The sequence below is a fragment of the Microcebus murinus genome, chromosome 2 (assembly GCF_040939455.1).
Source record: "Microcebus murinus isolate Inina chromosome 2, M.murinus_Inina_mat1.0, whole genome shotgun sequence".
In the NCBI taxonomy this organism is placed as follows: Eukaryota; Metazoa; Chordata; class Mammalia; order Primates; family Cheirogaleidae; genus Microcebus; species Microcebus murinus.
This window is the reverse complement of record NC_134105.1, coordinates 75,635,978-75,657,249: the sequence shown is the minus strand read 5'-3', so window position 1 is coordinate 75,657,249 and position 21,272 is coordinate 75,635,978. Positions and strand designations below refer to the sequence as shown.

Here is a 21,272-nt window from a genome sequence, read left to right as displayed (position 1 = left end):
GTGAGCCAGGCACCCGTTCCTCTCTGTGGGTGGAGAGATGAGTCAGGCCCAGCGCCTGCCCACAGAGGGCTCACACAGCAGAATTGGAAAGAGACAAGTGAGCAAACACTTGTGAGCACAGCATGTGGGGGTGCCCGGTAGAGGGAAGTGGGGGGCTTCAAGGGCCCCTGGGAGTCAGCAGGAGAAACTGCTCCAAAGAGAATTGGCTCTTCCTCCCATCTGGCCCCCGTCTGCCTTCTCTCCCCTTGAAAGCAAGAAAGGACAGGAGTATGTTCAGATTGGGGCATTAAGATTGCTTAATTACATTCTAATTGTTCCAAAAATAGTAAAGCCCAGACTTTATGTGGTTATTTTCTACAAACCACATTACAAACACTACATTCTTTGCTGCTCTGGGTAGAAGTTTATTTTAGTGAGCTCAAGTTTAAAGAACCTTATAAGGTATGAGTACAATTAGCATTTCAATAGTAAGAAACTACCCTCCTCCCATCCCCCCCATCACCAACCAGAAGGTGTGTTTTTCCAGGTTTAAACAAGCACATGGGGACATGGGCTGTCCAACTCTTGGCATGACTATACAGCTCCTGCGTCCAGTGGGGTCTGTGATGAGGTAGACATTTCATTTAAGTGTCTGATCATCACTTGAGCCTTGCTGGAAGGAAGTGTAAAGGAAGTAATTTCAAACCACAATTTCTCTGTGGTTTTTACAATGTGTATATAAGAACCAAAATCACTACTTCTTAACCCCAAAGCAGGACTGATTTTGCATTGACATTCGAGAGGGCCCTTCTGCAGGCCTTGGGCTGTGGGTGGAATTTCCTAACAAAAAGTAGGTCCAGGGTAAGGGCTCAGGAAGGCCGGCCAAGACTCCCCAAAGGCTAGGAATAGAGGCTCCAGAAGCCCTGACCTTAGTGTCTGGGAGAGGGGACAGAGGTCCATCCCCAAGTAAGGGACACGGTCTCTGAAGGAATTCCAGGCCAGAGACTGAAGCCCACTGTTGGGGCCACAGACTATTTCAGAGTCTTTCCAAGAGTCATCTGGGGACGTTGCTCGCTGTGAGCATCCTCAGCCCAAAGCCAAGCCTTTGAAAGCGAGGTGGGGTGTGACGCTGGGGTGTGCTTTTGCCTGTCAGTTCCCCGGTCACCTGGGAAAATATGCCAGTGGCTGACCCGGGCAGCATTTTCCTTTCTTAGCAAACCTGTAGTACTGCATTCTCAGCAGGGGAGGATTAACGGTAAAAGACCAGACATGGTGCCCCCTCCCTTCTCCCCCCAAGCAAGTTCTGTGGTCTCTCAATCATCTTTAAAACACCTTCTTCGTGTGAGCCCCACACATTCCCTCCTGCTGCCCAGCCCTCAGCTCCCCTTAGATCCGTGGGCCTCAGCAGCCCCCACCGCCCAGCCTCTAATCCTCCCAGGGAAGGGAACAAGAAGAACCACATTTTAAACTAAATTTATTTTTCTTTCCTCAGGCTCTCAGTTCCAATGTCTCCCTCAGGAGTCTAGCAAAGCTCTGTCTGGTATCGGCCACCTCTTGCGCTGGGGCCCAGCTCTCCCCGCAGAGTGGCCCCAGCCCTCCTCAGGTGCAGGGTGAGCCAGCACGCTCCTCCCCTGCTCCCAGGGCCTCCACCCCCCAGTCACCTGGGTGGTCTATTGTGCAATGCCTGGCCAAATCCAGCCCGTTCCCCTTGTTTTGCCCCTTTCCCTGCAAGATATTTGTATGTAAGGTCAGGTGAGTGAGTTAAAGAATAACTAAGAGATAAACAGTCAAATGGGGTCCTGACTTTCAGGTCACCACAAGTATTTACTGAGTGCCTTTTGTCATTCAGTGGACATTTATTGAGACCCTGATTCCGTGTCAGGCTCTATTGCTGGGTGTCAGAGAGAGGTGACCTCAAGGCCTTACATCTGTGTGCTCAGCAGTGCTAGGTGCAATGAGGTGTGTAATAAAGCAGGATCCATAGCCCCCGACTCTCAAGAGGCCCTGGCGTGCGTACGTGTATGCGTGCCTCCGTGCGTGCGTGAGTACGTGCGTACGTGCGTACGTGCGTGCGGGGGTGTGCGCGTCCGTGCTGGGGACGGTGTTGCTGGAATGCGAGCACACCAGGCTGGTAGATGGGAGTGACTGGGAGAACAGTAATTGAGCTGTGCCTCAGGGGAAGGAGGAAAAGCAGGGGGAGCTGGGTTTGAAGGTAGCAGGATTTATGTCATGGAAAAGGAGGGAGGCAAGAATAAAAGAGAGCAGCCCCTCCCAGAGCCCTCCTCCTCCCTTCGGTCCCTGTGTTCAGGTCCCCCCAAACCCCTTGGACTTATCCTGTGCAAAGGGGAGTGACGGGGGCTACCGGCTGGCACGGCTCTCAGGAGCACCCACCGGTCCGTGCGGTGGACCCCCGGGGCTGGTTAACCCCTGCCCCAGCTGTGTGGGCAGGCCTGTGGTGCTGACCCAAGACCTTTCAAGAGGAAATTATCAGCAATGTCAATCTGGACAAGGCGCTGTACAGGGGAAGTCAAAACCTGCAAATGGAAAGGATGGCTGTCAGGCACTCGGGGGACAGGATTCTTGGCTGCCTGGGGAGGGGAGAATTTGAAGAGGGAGAGGATAGGATGCAGTGGAGTTGGGAGCAGGAAGCAGTGGGGCGTGTGATGATTAGAGCTAGTCAGAGAAGAGCTAGGAGATAAGCAGTCACCAGGCTCCTGGAGACCTTAGGTGCAGAGATCAGCATTTTCATGCAACCCAATGCTTTCCCTTCATGTTGAAATGGCTTCACAGAGATCTAGGCCTGTTGGACTCTTCTCTGGCCAGCGCCCCATGAACTGCAGCAGTGGCTGTCTTGAGGCTGCGTGCTGGCCCTGGGGGAAGCAAGCAGAGGAAGAGGGTGCTGGGTGTTTGTGTGAATCTCCTGGGAGGGGTAAGCATGATATTAATGTATCAGAATAAGCATTTGTTGAGTACTCACCATCTTAGGGCCTGGGAGCTAAGCACTCCAGGCTCCTTTACCCCATGTTGCTCCTACAACAATCTTGTGAGGTAGATGCAGAAAGTGCCAACACAAGGAGAGGCTCAGTCACCTGCCAAAAGGTCACCTTAACAGTTAGCAGTCCTTTATGCCTCCTTATAAAGGAACTCCTGCTTCCCATGGGTTTTGAGAGGAGCTGGATTGCATATGAGGGCTCACAGGGCAAGCCCCGTGATGGGCCATCTCCTCTTTCCACACAAAGCTGTTCTTGCTCTCAACAGCCCCATCTCTCAGTTCATGACAACAACCTGAGCATCTCAGCCTGAGCTGAGATGGCAGAAATGCTAAGAAGGGTCGCCTATCCCATGACAACTGCAGTGTAGGCAGAGCATATACCTCCTGCAGTCCTAGACCAGGGTTTAGGGTTTGGCACTGTTGACATTTGAGGCCAGGTAATTCTTTGTGGGAGAAAGAGTTGTCCCATGCATGGCAGAATGTTTAGCAGCATCCCTGGCCGCTACCCACCAGCACCTCCCCAGCTGTGACAACCAGAAATGTCTTTGGATATTGCCAAATATTCCTGGGGCGGGGGGAGGACAAAATAGCCCTGCTCCAGCTTCCCGCTTGCCCCCCTTGAGAGGCCCTGTCCTGGCCCAACCCCACAGAGCATCTGCCACCCCCACCTACCCCCAGCTCCCTTTTTCTACCTTCTGTGACTTCTCGTGGAATTGTGCCCAGCTCCCTCAGCTGTGCTGTGTTGAGCCTACGAGCAAGAGCTCTCCCCATCCCCAGATGCTCCCAGGGAGCCCAAGACCTGAGCCTTCTTCCGAGAGTCAAGTTAGGAATGTTTCCAATCACTTCTAGCTGTTTTCCCTTTCCGACCTAGCTCCTCTTCAACACCGTGTTCTTTCATTCATGTACAGGAAGAGGAATACGAATAAGGGATATCCTAAAAGATGAAGAAACACTGACACTATTTCTCATAAAAAACATCGGCCTGCCTGACTCTGTTGTCTACCTTCTGGTCAACTCCCAAGTCCGTCCGGAGCAGGTAGGTGGCTGTCACTGGCGGGGAGCCTGAGAGAGGCCTTCACACCCAGAGCCCACGGCTTACACTCTGTATTTAGAAGAACACCAGGGGTCACCTGAGATAGTGCACGCTCTCATCATAGGACTCTGAAGCCGCACACATCCTGGCAACACTTAGAGCCTCTCAGGTTTTTATCACTGGAAGGAACCTTAGGAGTCATGTGGCTGGAGACCTCTTACAGGTGACAAAACCAAGGTTTATTCATTTACTCAGCCAGTAGTTAGGAACAAGGCAGGCAAAGCCCCAACCCTGGGCGACAGTCACATGAGTAGTTACTGCTCTGCCACGTGTCTCTGGTTGTGGTAGGTGCTGGGAGGACAACCCAGCAGGGTCAGGAGTTAGAGAGGGATGGCAGCAGTGTGGGACAGGCAGTCCTAACAGGATGGCCAGGGACGGTCTTCCTGAGATGGCGTTTGAGCAGAGTTGACTGGAGGGAAGGCAGCCGTGCAAACTGACAGGAGCGTTCTGGGCTGAGAAACTGGCAGTGCAGGCCCTGCAGGTGCTGAGGTGACCTCCTGAGGTTCTAGAACCTGCTTCTGCTATTCTCCTGGACCACTTTCTCCTCAGGGCCCAGCAAACTCCTTCTACCCGCCGGTGCTTTTCTGACCTATACACCTCAAAGTGTTTTCCATCCCTTTTAATAATCTCCTTTATTTACACAGAGCGTTTTTACCACTGACACATGACTTTCAAGTCTGTTAGCTGCTTTGTTCTTCACAATGACCCTGAAATGGGTCAAACAGATGGGGAGACTTCGGCGTCCTGTGATGGGGTGGTTTGTGCACAGTGATAGGGCTAGAAATGGTCAGAGCCAGAGCAGAGTCCAGGTCTTCTCAATCCTGATCCAGTGTTTCTTTCTTACTTTAGTTCAGTGGTTCTCAAAGTCCAGAGAGCTCGTGAGGAATGCAGATTCTCAGGCCCCACCCCAGACTGACTGAGCCCAAAGCTCTAGGATGGGGCCCAGCAGTCTGTGTTTGCACAAGCTTTCTAGGTGGTTCTGCTGCCCTCCTGGGCTCCCCACCCAGCCTCCTGGGTGCTGGGTCCTTAGCGAGATGAACACAGTGAGAACGCAAGGTGGGCAGTGGCCCACAGCCCAGACACCCTCCTCACTGTCCTCATGGCCAGGTCTGCTCCTCCTCCAGACTCCGGGGAGATGGAGACATGAACGTAATGTCAGGGCCTGTGGGGGTCCTGAGGTAATCTGAGTCCAGAGGAAGGGGGTCCCCACCCCAGCTGGTTGGGACTGGCTCCCAGAATGGGAGTTTCACACTGGTTCTCTGCATAGTGCAGGAGCCCATGCCTGCTTTTCTGGCTTCTCAGGCCCATAGGTTTTCCCAAGACTAGACAAGGGGAACTGAGGGTCAGCCCAGAGGCAGCATGAGCCTGGCACCCGCAATGCCCAGGCCCTGGTGGCGGTGTGGCTTTGGGCCCTCGAGGCTGCCCAGCTGCCGGGCCCTGCCCGCTTCCCCTCCTGTGCCCACCAATTGCTCATTTTCCCATTTGCTTTCTCTTCAGCTCATAAAACTCAAGTCCTGGCAATGCCTGTGAGGATTTCCAGTTGGTAATAAAAGGGAGGTGGAGATAAGGGCAGGAATTTAGGGGAAATTTCTTTCCTCTTCCTTGCTGATGTGAGGTTTGGGTCTCTGGTGCTGAGCCTGTGGCGTCAGGGCTGAGACCTTTCATGTGGGAGGACGAGGGCTGGTCGCCAGGCTGCCTCCTTCACCAGTGCTGGCTCCGAGCAGCTGAGGCTCCCCTGCCAAGCCCCAGCCCCACGCCTGCCAAACGAGTCCTGCCCGCCCAGCTCCCTCCGCGCCCCCAGGCCCACCTTGCTTCTCAGCCTCTTGGCCTGTGCACTGGCCCTCTCTTATAGCCCCCGACTCCGCCTGGCTCTGGGACTCCCCATCAGCGCCATCCACCAGGACTGTCGGGGATGATGGCAATGTCTCCTCTCAGCCGTCCAAGGCTGAGCTTGTGGCTGTGTAGTGATTGTCCTCGTTAGCCATGGAATTTTTGTCCTTTACCATTAGGACTAGATTCCCCTCCTGGTCCTTTCTGCTTTGTGTCTGAGCACAGCTCCGAAGGAATTGAGTCACCTTCCTCCATCTAGGGAATTATTAAGACGATGAGAGTGGTACCGTTTCTCTGGTTCATCCCCCATCCTGCCCCGAGCCCTGTAATCTCCTGGACATGCTTCAAGGCCAGCTCAAGTGTTGCCTTCTTAGAGAAATCATTCACAAACCCTCCTTTCTTTGCCCTGCTTTCTCCCTCTTTTCTACTGGCAAAGAGCTCACAGGTTGTGGTTAAGCTCTGGGTTCAAATCTCAGTAAGACCACATACTTAACTGGGTGACCTCAGGCAAGTTAATTAACCACTCTGTGCCTGTGTTTCCTCATTTGTAAAATGGAAATAATAAAAGTACCTACCACCCATGATGGTTGTGAGGGTTAAAAGAATTAATATATGTGAAACACTTAGAATGGTGCCTGACACATAGTAAACAATAAATGCTAGCTGCGTTTACTAGAGGTTCATTTTTTCTTTCTTTCTTTTTTTGAGACAGAGTCTTGCTGCTCTGTCACCCAGTCTAGAGTGCCCATGGGGTCAGCTTAGCTCACAGCAACCTCAAACTCTTGGGCTCAAGTGATCCTCCTGCCTCAGCTTCCCAAGTAGCTGGGACTACAGGCACACACCACCATTTCTGGCTAATTTTTTCTATTTTTAGTAGAAACAGGGTTTCACTCTTGCTCAGGCTGGTCTTGAACTCCAGACCTCAAGCAATCCTCCCACCTCAGACTCCCAGAGTGCTAGGATTACAGACGTGAGCCACCATGCCCCAGCTACTGAGGTTCTTAACACTCCCTGTTCTGTGTTCTAGTTTCACCGTGTTCATTCTGGCACTTACCACTACGTCAATGCCTGCGTTTCCATCTAGCCAGGGAGCTCCTCGCAGGGCAGGGAGCTTTCCTGATTCCTCTTTGTGTCCCCAGTCACTGTCCTAGTCCCTGCAGAATGGGAAGTCAGTGAGTGGGTGTTGAATACATGAGTGACTAAGTGAGGGAACAAGCCAGGGGCTTCTGTGGTGTCCCAGTTTCTAGCCACTGTGTGCCAAGTCACCTGGCCCTTTCTCCACCACGTCTCTCCTCTGGAATGTGAGGGGCTCAGGAAAAATGGGCTAATTAATTCCCTTCACCTCAAAATGTTTTAGACTCTGGGATTAGAGATGAAGGTGAGTTTTTGCCTGGGGCTAAGAAGTGAGGCATGGACAAAATGGGAAGGCTCTTTTGGGACATGCACCTGGTTACAGGTCCCTGAGATTGAAGCGTCCACATAGACCCATGGTCAGCTGTGACCTGTGCTTCGGGTAGGGCCCAGGCTTCCGTGTGTGGTCTGGACAGTTTCCATGCAGAGGGTAGAGAGGCTGGGCCTGCTTGCTCTCCAGCCCAGGCAGCTGTGTAATTGGAATCATGGGGAGACTGCGGTGCCCAGGGAGCCCCATGACTCTGCTCATGGTACTCAGGGTCTCATCTGCTCCTAGGCATCCAGGACTCCAGGACACCAGTTACTGTGCTGGGTGTCCAAGGGTCCCTGGCCCTCCCTTGCCACCCTAGCCTCCAGAGGCCATGGTGGGGGTGGTGCCTCAAGAGCCACTGCCCGTGAGCTCCCTAGCAGCAGTAGGATAGGGGCTACCCAGGGCTTAGGGTCTCCTGATAAAGTACATACAGGATGTCTAGTTACATCTGAATTTTAGATAAACAACAAATAACTTTTTAAGCATAAATTTGCCCTATTTGGGACACATTTATACTAAAAATTATTCATTGTTTATCTGAAATTCACGTGTAACTGGGCATCTGGTATTTTTATCTGGAAATCTGGCGAGAAAGGAGAGAAGGAATTGGTCACTTGTCATCGTTTTAGCCACTCTTCCACCTCGGTTCAGGGAGAAGGTCTGGACGGTACTTTAGCATCATGCACTAAGAAGGGATCTCTCAAATTTTAAATGGCTCTCTGGAAAAGTGAGGCTTGGGGAGTGTATCAGTTTCCTGTTGCTGCTATAACAAATTACCACAAACTTAGTGGCTTTAAACTACACAGATTTATTATCTTACAATTCCAGGGGTCAGAAGTCTGAAAGTCAGGTGTCAGCAGGGCTGCGTTCCTTCCTGGGGATTGGAGGCATCGGGGGTGTCTAGAGGAAAATCCATTTCCCTGCCTTTTCCAGCCTCTAGAGACTGTCACACTCCTTGGCTAGTGGCCCCTGTCCATCTCCAGGGCCAGCAAGGGCCTAGCGAGTCTTTCTCATGTTACATTACTCCGACATTGTTTCTTCTGCCTCCTTCTTCCACATTTAAAGGATCCTTGTGATTACATTCGGTTCACTCAAAATATCCAAAATAATCTCCTTATTTTAAAGTCAGCTCTTTTTTTTTTTTTTTTTTTTTTTTTTTGAGACAGAGTCTCACTTTTGTTGCCCTGGCTAGAGTGAGTGCTGTGGCATCAGCCTAGCTCACAGCAACCTCAAACTCCTGGGCTCAAGCGATCCTCCTGCCTCAGCCTCCCAAGTAGCTGGGACTACAGGCATGCACCACCATGCCCGGCTAATTTTTTGTACATATATTTTTAGTTGGTCAATTAATTTCTTTCTATTTTTAGTAGAGACGGGGTCTCGCTCAGGATGGTTTTGAACTCCCAACCTCGAGCAATCCGCCCGCCTCGGCCTCCCAGAGTGCTAGGATTAGCCACCGCGCCCGGCCTAAAGTCAGCTCTTTAGCAGCCTTAATCCCATCTGTGATCTTTATCCCCCGTGCTATGTAATATAATGTATTCGCAGGTTCTGTGGGTTAGGACGTGGCTATCTCTTTTCCTACCGGTGTTTCCCTCTCCTCCCTGCAGTTTGCTCATGGAGTCCCAGACCTGGCGCTGAAGGACATTGCCTGCAGCAAGGCCCTCTTGGAGCGCTTCATCATCTTCAGCCAGCGACATGGGGCACAGACAGTGTACCAGGCCATGTGCCCCCTCTCCCAGGGCACCCTGCAGTGGGTAGAAGATGCTCTGTATGCCAACGTGGACTTCTTCAAGCTCTTCCGCGTGGTAAGAGAGGGGTTTAGCTGCTCACTTGTTGCAAGGTGATTCCTGGGGCAGCTGGGCCTCACGAGTTGACCTTGGGGAGGGCGTGAGCCTGGTGTTCAGGGTACACTTTGACAAAGCTCTGGGCTTCTCAAGAAATTTCTTGAGCTCTGGAGCTCAAGAAATCTTGACTGATAGTATTTGTACAACAGTGGCCTAGGGGCCTGGAAATCACTATTAGGTTCACCATTCGCTATGTGTTTGTTGCATGTTTGCATCCACTCCAAACGTGGGATGAGTCCTCTTCAACTCCTCTGCCAGTGTGGTGAAGGAAGAAGGGGGCCTGGTTAGACCCCCTGCGCTCCCATTTCCTAGCCGGGTGATTATTGGCAAAATATTTAACCTTTCCTGGGCCCATTATTCATCTATACAACAAATATAATTCTTTACAGAGTGGTAGGAAAAGATACAGGAAAAATATATGCCAAGCATTTAATAAATTTCAGTAAGTGAGGGCTGAGCGCTCCTTCCTCTGGGTCTGGTCTCAGTGTCAAATGTTGTTGTTTCTAGATAGAAAAAAAATGACAGAGAAGGTTTCAGTCTCAAAATTTGGAAAGCCCTGATCTAGCTAAACCCTCAACTCAGACAGACTGCTTGGGATCTATCTGATAGTAGCTCCTCCTTTGCTGGAAGGAAAAGATGAGAAGGAATTATATGAGGGAGGTGAGGAGGAGAGATTCTCAAAGTGCTGAGTACAGGCAAATCGTCAGAGAAGTTGATAAAAGATGTAGGTTCTAAATCCCTACCCCAGAGACTCTGTCAGGCACTGGGCTGGGCCAGGGTGATTCTGATGGGGGTCCCTGTAGGCCACACTTTCAGAAACACTCAAAATTTTAATCCTTTAAAGAAGGTAATGTGTAGTATTTATAGCACTGAATTGTGTTTTTTCTTCTATCTACATTTTAATTTCTGGGACTGTGTTGTAAGGAACATCAGTCACTAAGAACTTGATTAAGAAATTTGAGTTTTGCCTTTCTTTATGGACGCTCTCTGAAATTCCAGAAAACTGACTGTCAGCTTATCTGAAAAAGCACGCTGAAGGCTTTTAAAAATGAAACAAAATAAAGCCCGACCCCACAGTTTCTGGCAGGGTTCACACTTAATCCCTTTCAAAGTGTGACTTTCCCTTGGAAAGTTACTCTGTAATTTTCCCAGCTCATCAGGGTGGGCCTCCAACATGGGCTAAAGGCACCGGGACCTAAGGATGCCACCGTCACTGAGAGCCCAGGACCCGGACAAGGGTCGTAGCTCCCCAAGCTGCAGGGGGAATAAAAAGCCATGCATTCCAAAGGTCTCTCTCCAAAATTTCAAAAGGAACCCTATTTTAGACACGCTCCTTGGCTTGCTTTCAGAATTGAACAGGAGCGTGAGTAAGGCGACACAGATTCCTTACTCTGAGCAGCTGAAGCTCGGCTAGGAGACCAGTGCCTGTGCTAGCAGGGCCGTGGAGGCCTGTCAGGCACCCCGGGGCCCACAAGCCCTGCACAATGGGCAGAATGAACCATGTCTATATCCAGGCTGTGCCGGCAGGGCCCGGACCACCTGGGCACCCAGGATTGTGCAATCCTCTCGTCACTATGATGGGAGCAGGTCATCTTTCTCTTCTTAAAGCACCATGGCCACTGGTATAGGTAAATTTACCTTCTGGTACATGACTGTCAATTCTGGAGGATGGTCCTGGATAGAGCAGGACAAACCGGCACTTGGGCAAAACTTCCCATTGGTGACTGGACCCAAAACTCAGGCCACTGGCTTCAAAATATTTATTAAACAAGGAAGACCAGAAAGTCTTTCCTTTTGCCCTTACACACTGGCTTGGCAAGTGCTGGAGTTCCGAAACCATGGGCTGACTTTGGCCGTTCGCCCTTGCTGACATCGGGTGGGTCCTGGGTGCTCACCTGCTACCTCTGTGTGTCCAGACACTCAGCCTGCATCGTGCACCTGCGAGTGGCCAGGCACGGTGCCAAGGCCCCAACCATGAACCTCCCACCCCCACCGCACTCACAGTGAGACCAGACACAAGCAGACAGGCCATTTCATAGCAGCACAGCTTAACAAGGCCAACACCAGTGGCATTTGTCCCCTACAGCAGGGGTTCCCAGGCTTGGCTGCACATCAGATCACCTGGGGAGCTTTTGGAAGCTACACATGCCTGGCCTTCACCTCCAGAGTTCTGAGTCCGTGGGCCTAGGGCTGGACTTCACTATTTTTAAAAGCTTCCCAGAAAGTTCCAGTGTCCATCCAGGGTTGAGAATCCCTGACCTAGGACATAGGAGTTGGCTTTAAAATCTCAATTTCTGTAGATGAAACATTAACAGTAACCCAAATGCCTCTGCGGCTTCAAAGAACTGTGATTTGAGCCCCTAAGACCAGGGTCCCGCGGAGATGCACCCTCCTTCCTGTGTGTGTAACAAAGCTGGTGAGCCGCAGAGCCTCAGTGGCCCCAGGGACCACCTGGGGGGAAGCCCCAGTGGAGCAGGCCCCAGTAGGCCTCCAAGCACTACGCTCGCTTCCGTCTCTGTGGCAAACGACCCAACCAAAGCAGGACACATGGGCCCCAAGCAAGGAAGACAAACACCCTGTCTAGTTTTGGGTGCCCTTGAAATGTGCTATTACAAATAGATTGTTTTTAAAAAAGAATAACTAATAAAGAAACCTAAAAGAAATTGCAAGCATTAAGATGGGGCTTTACATTTATTGTTCCTGTACGCATTCTATTTAGGATTGTTAGAACAACCAAGCCTGGGGCAGCCACCTGGGGCAACCAAGCCAGGAAAGGCTCAGGGAAGACCCTTCACCCCTCTGAGAGGAGCCTTGGCTGGGAAGGGGTCCTCTGGGATGCGGCTGTTTTTGCAGCTGGTTGGCCGGCAGCCACGCCGAGCTCCAGTGCCGGAATGCTGCGCCTTCTGTTCTGGGCTGTTTCTCATATGCACGTAAGCCAGTGTATAAATAAGGTTTTATTAAATACCAAATCAGTTCTCATTAACAAAGAAAGAGGGAAAATCTCTGTAAACCACTGTGACGGCACCTGCCCCTGTTGTGTAAGGAGCTGGGGGTGTGGGTGCAACCTCAGAGACCGGGAACCTGCAGAGCCCAGAGAATGGGAGAGGGGGATGTGAGGTTAGCACCAACTGAGCCCAGCTGTGTTTTTCCTCGGTTCCTTGGAGATCAGAAGTGAGTGTTGTCATCCTCAAATAATCCAAATGCAGTACCCGCAGCCTCACCCCATCCCACCCATCCCCACACGTACACCCACGCACGCTCACACTCACTCGCACGCCATTGCACATGCTTACTTGCAAGTGCACGCACACATACATACACGCACGAATCGGTGACCTCAGTGGGCTGAGAATGAAACAAGAAGCCAGGTGATTGGATTTTCTCCAGTGGAATTTAGCTCCTCTTGGTTTCACCTAGTTTGAGACAGCTTGAAGGAGCTTGTCTTCACCTTGTAGCCTTCTCAGGTTTAACACCCCCAGCTTGAAACCCAGAAGCTCAGCCCTGGGCCCAAGGTATCATTAGTGCCAACACTACCTGAAATGTTTTGCACCTCGTAAAAAATGGCCTGTCAGTTTCGGGTGAGGGGTTGGGAGGTTTCCCATCTGATTTGGCCCAAGGCATGCATGCCCCTCCTGCCCCTCCTCCTCCTCCCCCCTCCCCCTCTCCCCTCTGCCATCCTTCCTGTTTTCTCTCTAACTCTGGTGCACAGCTTTGAAATCTTGCTGAGAAGCAAATCTGTCCCTTCTGCTTTGAATGTTTATTTGTGGAAGTTCGGCAGGAGAACTGAGGGTTGGTGCCAAGACCTGCCATACTGCTGGGAAATCTGAGTTTCCCTCCCTCCCCCCTTCCCAGAGGATGTTGATAGAGGAAATTTGGCCTCCCCAGCATTTTGGCTCACAGTATTCCCCTCTGCAAATGCTTCCAGTGTGGCATAAAAGCTTCCAGCTTTCTTTCCTTTCCCTCAGCTTCTACTCTGTTGCGGTTTTTACTTTTCTGACTTCATTTTACCCATGTCTCTTTGACTGCGGGGTGGCTGAACATTGAGTTCCAGGGAAGGAAAGACCCAGTCCTGGGGTCCTGACTCCAGGTTCCTACCAGTGTCCTGCAACGTCATTCTTGGCTCTGCTTCCTGAATTCCTGAGTCGCTGGGGATATGTGTGGGTGGACTGCCCCTGCCCAGTGAGAGCCAGCCATGGTTCCCGCTCTCTGGGGTCATTCATTGCAGTTTGTTAAACTTCAACTCTGTGTTTCAATTTACGGATGGATATCGCTGTGTTAAAAGTCTCTGGGAAAGCCCCCACATCTCCAGGATTTCACAATGAGGCCCCATTAATAACTTCATGATTTCCTTTCTCTTCCCATTTCTAACTGCTGTACTGTCAACTTTCTCCCTCTTCTACGTGAGGGTTCTGGGAGGGGAGACGATGCCTGAGTGCCAGCAGCACCTGAGAGCAGCGGAGCTGTTGGGAGGAAGCAAAACTTAAGTCAGAAAAAAGGTTTTTTGGGTTTTTTGAAAATTTTTAAGCCACAGCAAGGATATTTGACATACAGCATTAGTATTTGTTCTGCCTTCATCTATAAAAATCTGTGCCTATTACAATCAAAATGTCCCCTGGATTTCAATGAAGAAGAAATAAATAAATAGAAGAGAGACCTTTTCATGTACATTAGGCCTACTGGTCTCGTTATCATTTGCCCGCCTTGATTTCTTTTAGGCTCCAGCCATGCAGTGTGGACAGAACAGAACAGATGTTGTTTTTATGGATTTTAAAAAGAAAGAAATTTTGAGAGTTCAAAATTTAAGTCACTTAGGACACAAGCAGTCCTCTGGGAAGGCTGCTAGTTAGGATAATAATGGTCTTTAGGTCCCGTCCTTTATTCAATAAATCAATACAGATTGAGCACCTACAATGTGTGTACCAATGTGTGAGGCACTGGGTTCTGTCCAGAGTAAATTGGTTTTAGAAGGATTTTGGCTTCTGATATTTTTCATCTCTACAGGAAGTAGCCCTTAACCTTTTTATGGATTAGGATTACCTTTGGGAATCTGACTATAGCACTAACTTTTTCCCTGGAGAAATGCAAGTTTGCACAGACATATAGGCGGTGGTGGGGGCAGCCCATGGAGCCACTGAAGCCAGATGCCAGGTTAAGAGCTTTTCCATTAAAATTTCTTTTTACCTGCCACTAATATGCATCCTTTTCTAAAAGTTCTCAACATAACCACAGATTCTTCCTCAACTCTTTTTATGAAGTAATCAGCATCTCCCCAAGCGTGGACCCAATGGGGAGAGGACTAGACGCCTGGGCAGCCGGGGGCACACAGGCATCTCCTGGTGCCCAAGAGGCTGGGTCCTGGCTCTGCATGGGCACCTGACTCACTGTCATTTAAAGGGGACCTCAGCCTCCCATCTGTAAAATCAAGATAAAAGAACCTGTCCTACATATCTCATGGAATTGTAGTAAAATTCACATTAGAGAAGAGACGGAAAAACACTTTGAAACAAAAAGCATTCTGCTCTTACCCGAGCAAGAACACAACCACTTTTCCAGAGCCCCTTTGCTCCCCCCTTTGCTTCCTTAGACCCCTTAGACTAGGAGGAGGGCTGACTCAAAGAGTGACCTTTTGACTGCCCCTAGATTCCAAGCTCAGTTTTGCTTTCATTAACCACAGACACTGGGACAGAAAGAAAAAGGCCTAGTTTCTGTTCAGCCAGAGAGTCCCATAACTTGTCTGTTCACATACCCCAGAGCCTACCCTCTAGCTCAGAGGCTCAGCTCCCTCCAGTCCTGGGAGACAGCACGTCTCTGTGACCTCCCAGTAGAGACAGTTTGGCATGTTCCCCTACCCCCACCCAGTGATTGAGTCTGAATTCTCCACTCATGACGCATTTCCTAGCACGCAGGGTGTCCCCCTCCTGGTTGCCCCCTCACCACTGAAGCTGGCTTCCTCTCTTTTCATCTGATGCTTAACAACTGTCAGGTTGCAACAAACATGCTTCAAATCCACATTCTCCTAGTTGCCTAGCAACAACTTCCCTCTGGGATAAATGTGGGTTTCCTGTAGCTCAGCCCAGGACTGAGCACAGTGGCCGGCACTGTCTGTCCACCACTTCTGCTTTGCACCTCGGGTCTGATTCCTTTCAAGACTGCAACTCGTCCCTCACTTCCAAACCTTCCACTGGCTTCCAGAAACGTGTCTTCCCCATAAAGACACTTTTAACCTACTTACCTTTGTGTTAGGTATATCCTCAACTTAGAAATTAATACTGCTTTCAGATTGTCCTCTTTGAAACACAGAAAATAAAACAAACAAAAAATGCAGCTCATGAAACATTTCATGTGCTGTGAAGTTTTGTGTGTTTCATAAGAAGAGTGGCATGTGTTTGATTAACCCATTGGATCCAAAGCATCAGCAGATACTACGCAACTAGACTTTCTAGGAGATGATCTGCTTTATTCTGCCTTAAGAAAAAATATTACACAGTCCTAAAGCAGGGACATGTTTTCGGTCCCTGAGAACCCAAATAGAGGCTTCTTAGAGCCAGAATCTTCTTGGCTGCTGGCTGGGACTTTGTATCAATTTCTTAAGTACTGGACCAAAGCCCAGGGACCCCTCAGACCAACCTCAGTTAATAGAGACATACTCCATCCACAGCCTATTTGTACATCCCATCTTCCTGAAGAGGTCTAATCAGATCTTGAACTTGGGCTGGCAGCGCTAAGCCCAGCTGTGACATGGAAGGGTTATTTGTTACTTAGGAAATTAAGATAACTTGTTTGGCATAGGAAGCAGTGTGTGTGTGTGTGTGTGTGTGTGAGAGAGAGAGAGAGAGAGAGAGAGAGAGGGAGAGAGAGAGAGAGAGACGGACAGAGAGACAGAGAGACAGACATGTGATACTTGCCATTTTAGTCTGTGACCTTTTTTCCAGAAATGTTTTCACATTTCCATTCAAATAAACTTACAGTCTTCCTCTGGTCCTTTTGGTATGAACAATTCTGTGTGAATTTGAATAGATAATGGGGGAGGGAACCAAAGGAAGAGGAGAGCCTTGGGAAAGTTATTTTATAATTTATGGCAGTGTCAGTCAGACAAGTGTGAACAGGTACATGCAGAGGGCTTCCGAGGGTCCAGGCACTGCCCAGAGATGTAGGTGGTATCGAAAACGAAGGTGTAAGTAAAGACCCTCATGATTTACCATCTCCACTGAAAAGAGCTGGGAAGGGAATTGCAGCTCTACTGCCAGGCACGTTGCTGGAGTTTAGTAAATATTTGATTAATGAATATTATTAAATTATTAACAGGACTGAAAAAGAAAGTGTTAACCAGACACAAAAATACATCTCAAACTATTGTTTCCCCTGTTCCCGCTCCCCCAAATTCCTGGTGTGTTCTTATCTGGGTATCTCTCTAGCCACTCTCACCTGCTGACTCTCCTCACCTGCCTCTCTCCACCTGGAATTCCTGGCCCTCCACTTCCTTCCACAGACCCTGCCCTCACCCTTACAACTGTCAGCTTTTCTCCTCACAAACATCTGCTCAACTGTCACCTTACCTGTCCCTAGGTGGAACTGACTGCTCCCTCCCTTTAAGCCACTATTATGCGGGATAGAGACGTCTCTCATGGAACCCTAAACCGCAATGGACTCTGTTTCTTTTCTACTAGATTACAGTTTATTTACTCATTAATTGTTAAACACACACCCATTGAACATTCACTGTGTACCCTGTCCTGAAGAGATAAACATAAAATTAAGCCTATCTCTATGCTTAATGAGTTTACAGTCTAGCAGAGAGACAGATAGATATATTTTAAAAAAATACTAGGAAACTAAAATAAAAGTGATAAATCAATGCACAGAGAATTATAGGAGCAGGTAGGAGGGACACCCAGGCCATGGGGAAGGAGGGCAGGAAGAGCATGGTGATGGGAGAAGAAGGTTTTCTGGAGAAGGTGAGGTGGTGTCAATGCGTTGACTCCAGCCTGCAGGGGTGGAGTGAGGGTGCCGTGGCACAGGGTGGGTAGGTTGTTTTATCCATTAGTCTCCAAAGTGATAGACATATTGTCTAAGGGCCACAGGCTTCGCAGAAGCCTATAAGAACATTTGAGACATGAAGTTTAAAATTTGGGGGCTCTAAAATACGAAGAAAAAGCCTTAGGATTTTAATTAATAAATATTAAATTGAATGTTTAAGGATGATAATGTTATTCAACTTGTTTGCTAAATTTAATACACAGGTCCCAGAATAGCATCATTTTGTTCAACATGGTTTTGTTACAACATTGATGAGAAAAAAAATCAATTCCTGGGCCAGGGCCACAGTTTGTGTAGTTTTCCCCATGTCTGTTTGGGTTTTCTCTGGGTGCTCTGGTTCCCTCCCACATCCCAAAGATGTGCACATTAGGTGAATCGGCGTGTCTGTGTGATCACAGTGTAAGTGAGTGTGGGTGTGCACGTGAGTGTGCGATGAATGGTGTCCTGTCTGAGGTGGCTCCTGCCTTGAGCCCTGAGCTGCTAAATAGGCTCTGGACACCCACAACCCTGAACTGGAATAATTGAGTAAATAATTATCTTACTTGTGTATGTTATTCTTTCTTAAATGCATGTATATAGCTCATATTTATGTCACTGTTTAATATTAGAAGTGTTTTGGTCTCTATTTTGAAATTTGGTGATGTTTTTGTGACCAGAAATATGCTGTAGAACTTAACTCTTGTTTTTATCAACTAGCCTATGCTATAATTAGTTTTTTTTTACATAGTTTTGCTTAAAGTCTCAGTTTCCAAGAACCTATCAACAGCATTAAGTGACTGTATTCATAAAATGTGAAATTCAAAAGCCAGGTTACAGTTTAGGTTTTCTCACTTTTAAAACATTTGTAAGTATTCCCAATGATTACTGAGAAATAATACCAGATCATTCATTAAATGAGTTACTCAAAGCCAAATAGTTTCAAAAGTAAAATTAAGAGCCTTAGAAATGTGTTTCTGTATAGACACAGACGACATAGGTGCTTTCCAATGTATTCATCTGATGTGGGACGGCATCTCAAATGAGAGTGCGCTAGAGCCCATGGAGGTAAAGGAAAGGGGATGGAGGGAAGATGTCCACTTATGCAAAACACAGCCATGGACCATCTCCAGCTCACAGTCAAGTGAGAAAAGCAGACAAAAAACTCAGAAAAAAGAAGACATGATTAAAGGTGATAGGAGCTTATGACCAATACACTTGGTGTCCAGCTTGTGTGGACATGTAAGTGTGACAATTCCTTAGTTTCTATGCTTCTGAGCTCCTAACTCCTCTCAGGTGCTTTCTTATAATCTAGGACCTGGTTGTTTTTGATCTGCACAACTTCTTTTGATTCTAGTTCTTGATCCCAGCTTCCTCCCAAACAGCCTTTCAGATGGCCCTTGGCTAGCTTCTCTGCAATCTGAGGGCTCATACCCAGTTCCTAAATCTACAGTGCAATGAGAATGGGATGGGAACCTGTGATGACTCCCAGGCAGAAGGTGGTGCCATCAAATGAAGAAGGGCACACAGGAATAGAAGCTGGTTTGGGGGAAGATGATGTGATCCATTTAGGGCATGTTGCATCCAGGCAAATGTTCAACATGCAGCTGTATCTGTAAGTCTGAAGCTCTGGGGAGAGGTATGGGTTAGAGGCAAAGATTTAGAAGTCATCACCAAAAAGGTAGTAAATTAAATGATAAAGGGAATAAGACTACTCAGGCACAGTGTGCAGACTGAGAGGAGTGATGATATGGAGGCCCTTGGGAACCTCAGCATTATGGGGAAGTTAGAGGCAGAGTAGCTGATGGGAAAGGTGAGAAAGTAACCAAGCAAACCAGGCAAAAGCAGCATCACAGACAGCAAGGAAGGAAAAGAAGATGAGCATAAGTGTGCAGAAAAGCAGAGAAATCTGAAAAGACAAGAACCAAAAATGTCGATTAGAAATGAAAACCAGGAGGAAATTGGGGGGTTCTAGTTACAGCATCTCAGTAGGATGGCAAGTGTAGAATACAGGGAGGTGTTGGTGAGCAAGTGGAGTCACTAAATATGGACTGTGCCTCCAAGAAGTATGCCCATGAAGGATGGAAGAGAGAAGTGGGAAGGGTGGAAGAGAGAAGAGACTGTAGCTACAGAGGGATATGGGATCAGCAGTAGATTCTCTCTTCCCTGCATGAGGATCTCGAGCACATGTACAATATGACAATAGCGATGGGAAGGCTGAGGATATCTCAGGGAGATTTTTGAAGGTAAACTCCATAAATGGAGGACTGTGTTTCATTCATTGCTATGTCCCCAGCACCTGACACATAGCAGACACTCAATACAGATTTGTCAAATATGTGATTATATCATTGAGAAACAGTGATTGGCTGTGAGTAACAAAAGACAGAAAAACAGTGAGTTTCATTTTCCTCCTCAAGCAAAGTCAATATTCCAGGCAGGGGGAGATGAAGAGGAGAAGGCCTTCTTTCAAAAGACCATTTCCAGAAGCCTCACCCTATGACTTCTGCTGATATCTTTCTGGTCAGAATGGTGTCACATACCCGGCCCATATATAACAGAAATGTAATTTTTATCACCTTTAGCAAAATTGGGTAGATAAGCATCAAGTTCAGTCACAGCGACAGAGCCTAGTCACTCAGTGCTAGGCAGTGTCTATGGAATGGATCAGTGAGTGCTTTATTCTTGTGGTCTTTCTTATGCTTCATGTTATTGATTTACTAGGACTCTTAGGCAACAAGGTGATAAAAATGCTGAGGAGGTGCTTGCTATGGTCTGAATGTTGTCTGAAAATTCATGTGTTGAAATCCTCTTCCCCAAGGTTATGGTATTAGGAGCTGGGCCTTTGCAAGGTGATTAGGTCATGACTAGGATCAGTGCCCTTATGAAAGAGACTCCAGAAAGCTAGCTTGCATATTCTGCCATGTGAAGACATAGCAAAAAGGTACCATCTGTGATTCAGGAAATGGGCCCTTGCCATACACCAAACCTGCCAGGGCCTTGTATCTTGGATTTCCCAGCCTCTAGAACTGTGAGAAGTAAGTTTCTGTTGTTTATAAGCTACATAGTTTATATGTAGCTGTAACACAGTTACAGTGACCAGAATGAACTAAGAGAGTGCTGATCTCATATTCTTGGAGTGAACCTCACAGGGAAAGAAAACATGCTGTCTGGGACAAGAGGTTCTACAAGCCCTGCCATATAAGTTGATGTGGTTGAACTATAAACTGTGGTCAAAATGTGGAGGTCTGTGGAATTGTCAACCAAGGGAAAGATGCAAAAATAAAGTTAAAATCATAGTGCTTCTGGAAGAATACACACCAAATTGTTAATAGCAATTACCCTTGGGTAGAGGAATGGGACAGATTGTAGGTAGAGCTTTACCCTGTATTTCATATAAGTACACAGTTATTACTTTTTTTATCTTGAAAAAAAAGAAAGCCTAAGTGTTCTCTATCTGATTCAGAACTACCAAGGCAATAAAATTGATTGAATTAATAAAATTGAATGAGTAACAGATTTTCCTGAAGTCATTAATTTACCACTTCATTATATCCACTTCAGTATGGGGGAATTTTACTTCAAGATGAAAATATCTGTTCAGGAATGCTATTTCTTCCTGATTGAGCCTAGAAAGGCTGTGTGTTTCTAAGAATTTGTCTATTTCCTCCATGTTTTCAAGTTTATGTGCATAGAGGTTTTTATAGTATTCATAGTTGATATTTTGTATTTCTGTGATATCAGCTGTAATTTCTCCTTTTTCATTCCTGGTTGTGCTTATTAGAGTCCTTTGTTTTCTGCTTCTCATTAATCTAGCAAGAGGCATGTCAATTTTGTTTATTTTTTCAAAGAACCAACTTTTGTTAATCTTCCATATAGATTTTTTATTTTCAATTTCATTTAGTTCTGCTCTGATCTTTGTTATTTCTTCTCTTTTGCTGGGTTTGGGGTTGATTTGCTTATCCTTTTTCAGTTCTTTGAGACAATTCATTAGATTGTTGATTTGTGATCTTTCTGTCTTTTGGATGTAGGCATTTATGGACATAAATTTTTCTCTCAGGACTGCTCTAGCTGTGTCCCACA

The 21,272-nt window shown here is 47.8% G+C and overlaps 1 protein-coding gene and 1 long non-coding RNA gene across 2 annotated transcripts in view; one reads left to right on the top strand and one right to left on the bottom strand.

The window, feature by feature from the left end:
• ABCA4 (ATP binding cassette subfamily A member 4) overlaps positions 1-21,272 on the top strand; it is a 129,685-nt gene that overhangs the window by 13,255 nt on the left and 95,158 nt on the right. The window contains exons 5-6 of the mRNA XM_020283187.2: positions 3,880-4,007; positions 8,940-9,137. Coding sequence (XP_020138776.2) covers positions 3,880-4,007; positions 8,940-9,137 — 326 coding nt within the window. The remainder of the gene's footprint in view (positions 1-3,879; positions 4,008-8,939; positions 9,138-21,272) is intronic.
• Positions 1,436-4,180, bottom strand: LOC105885750 (uncharacterized). Its single transcript, XR_002222403.2, has 3 exons — positions 4,102-4,180; positions 2,957-3,068; positions 1,436-2,849 (listed from the first exon to the last, which is right to left on the bottom strand). It is a non-coding gene; the product is annotated as an uncharacterized LOC105885750 (long non-coding RNA).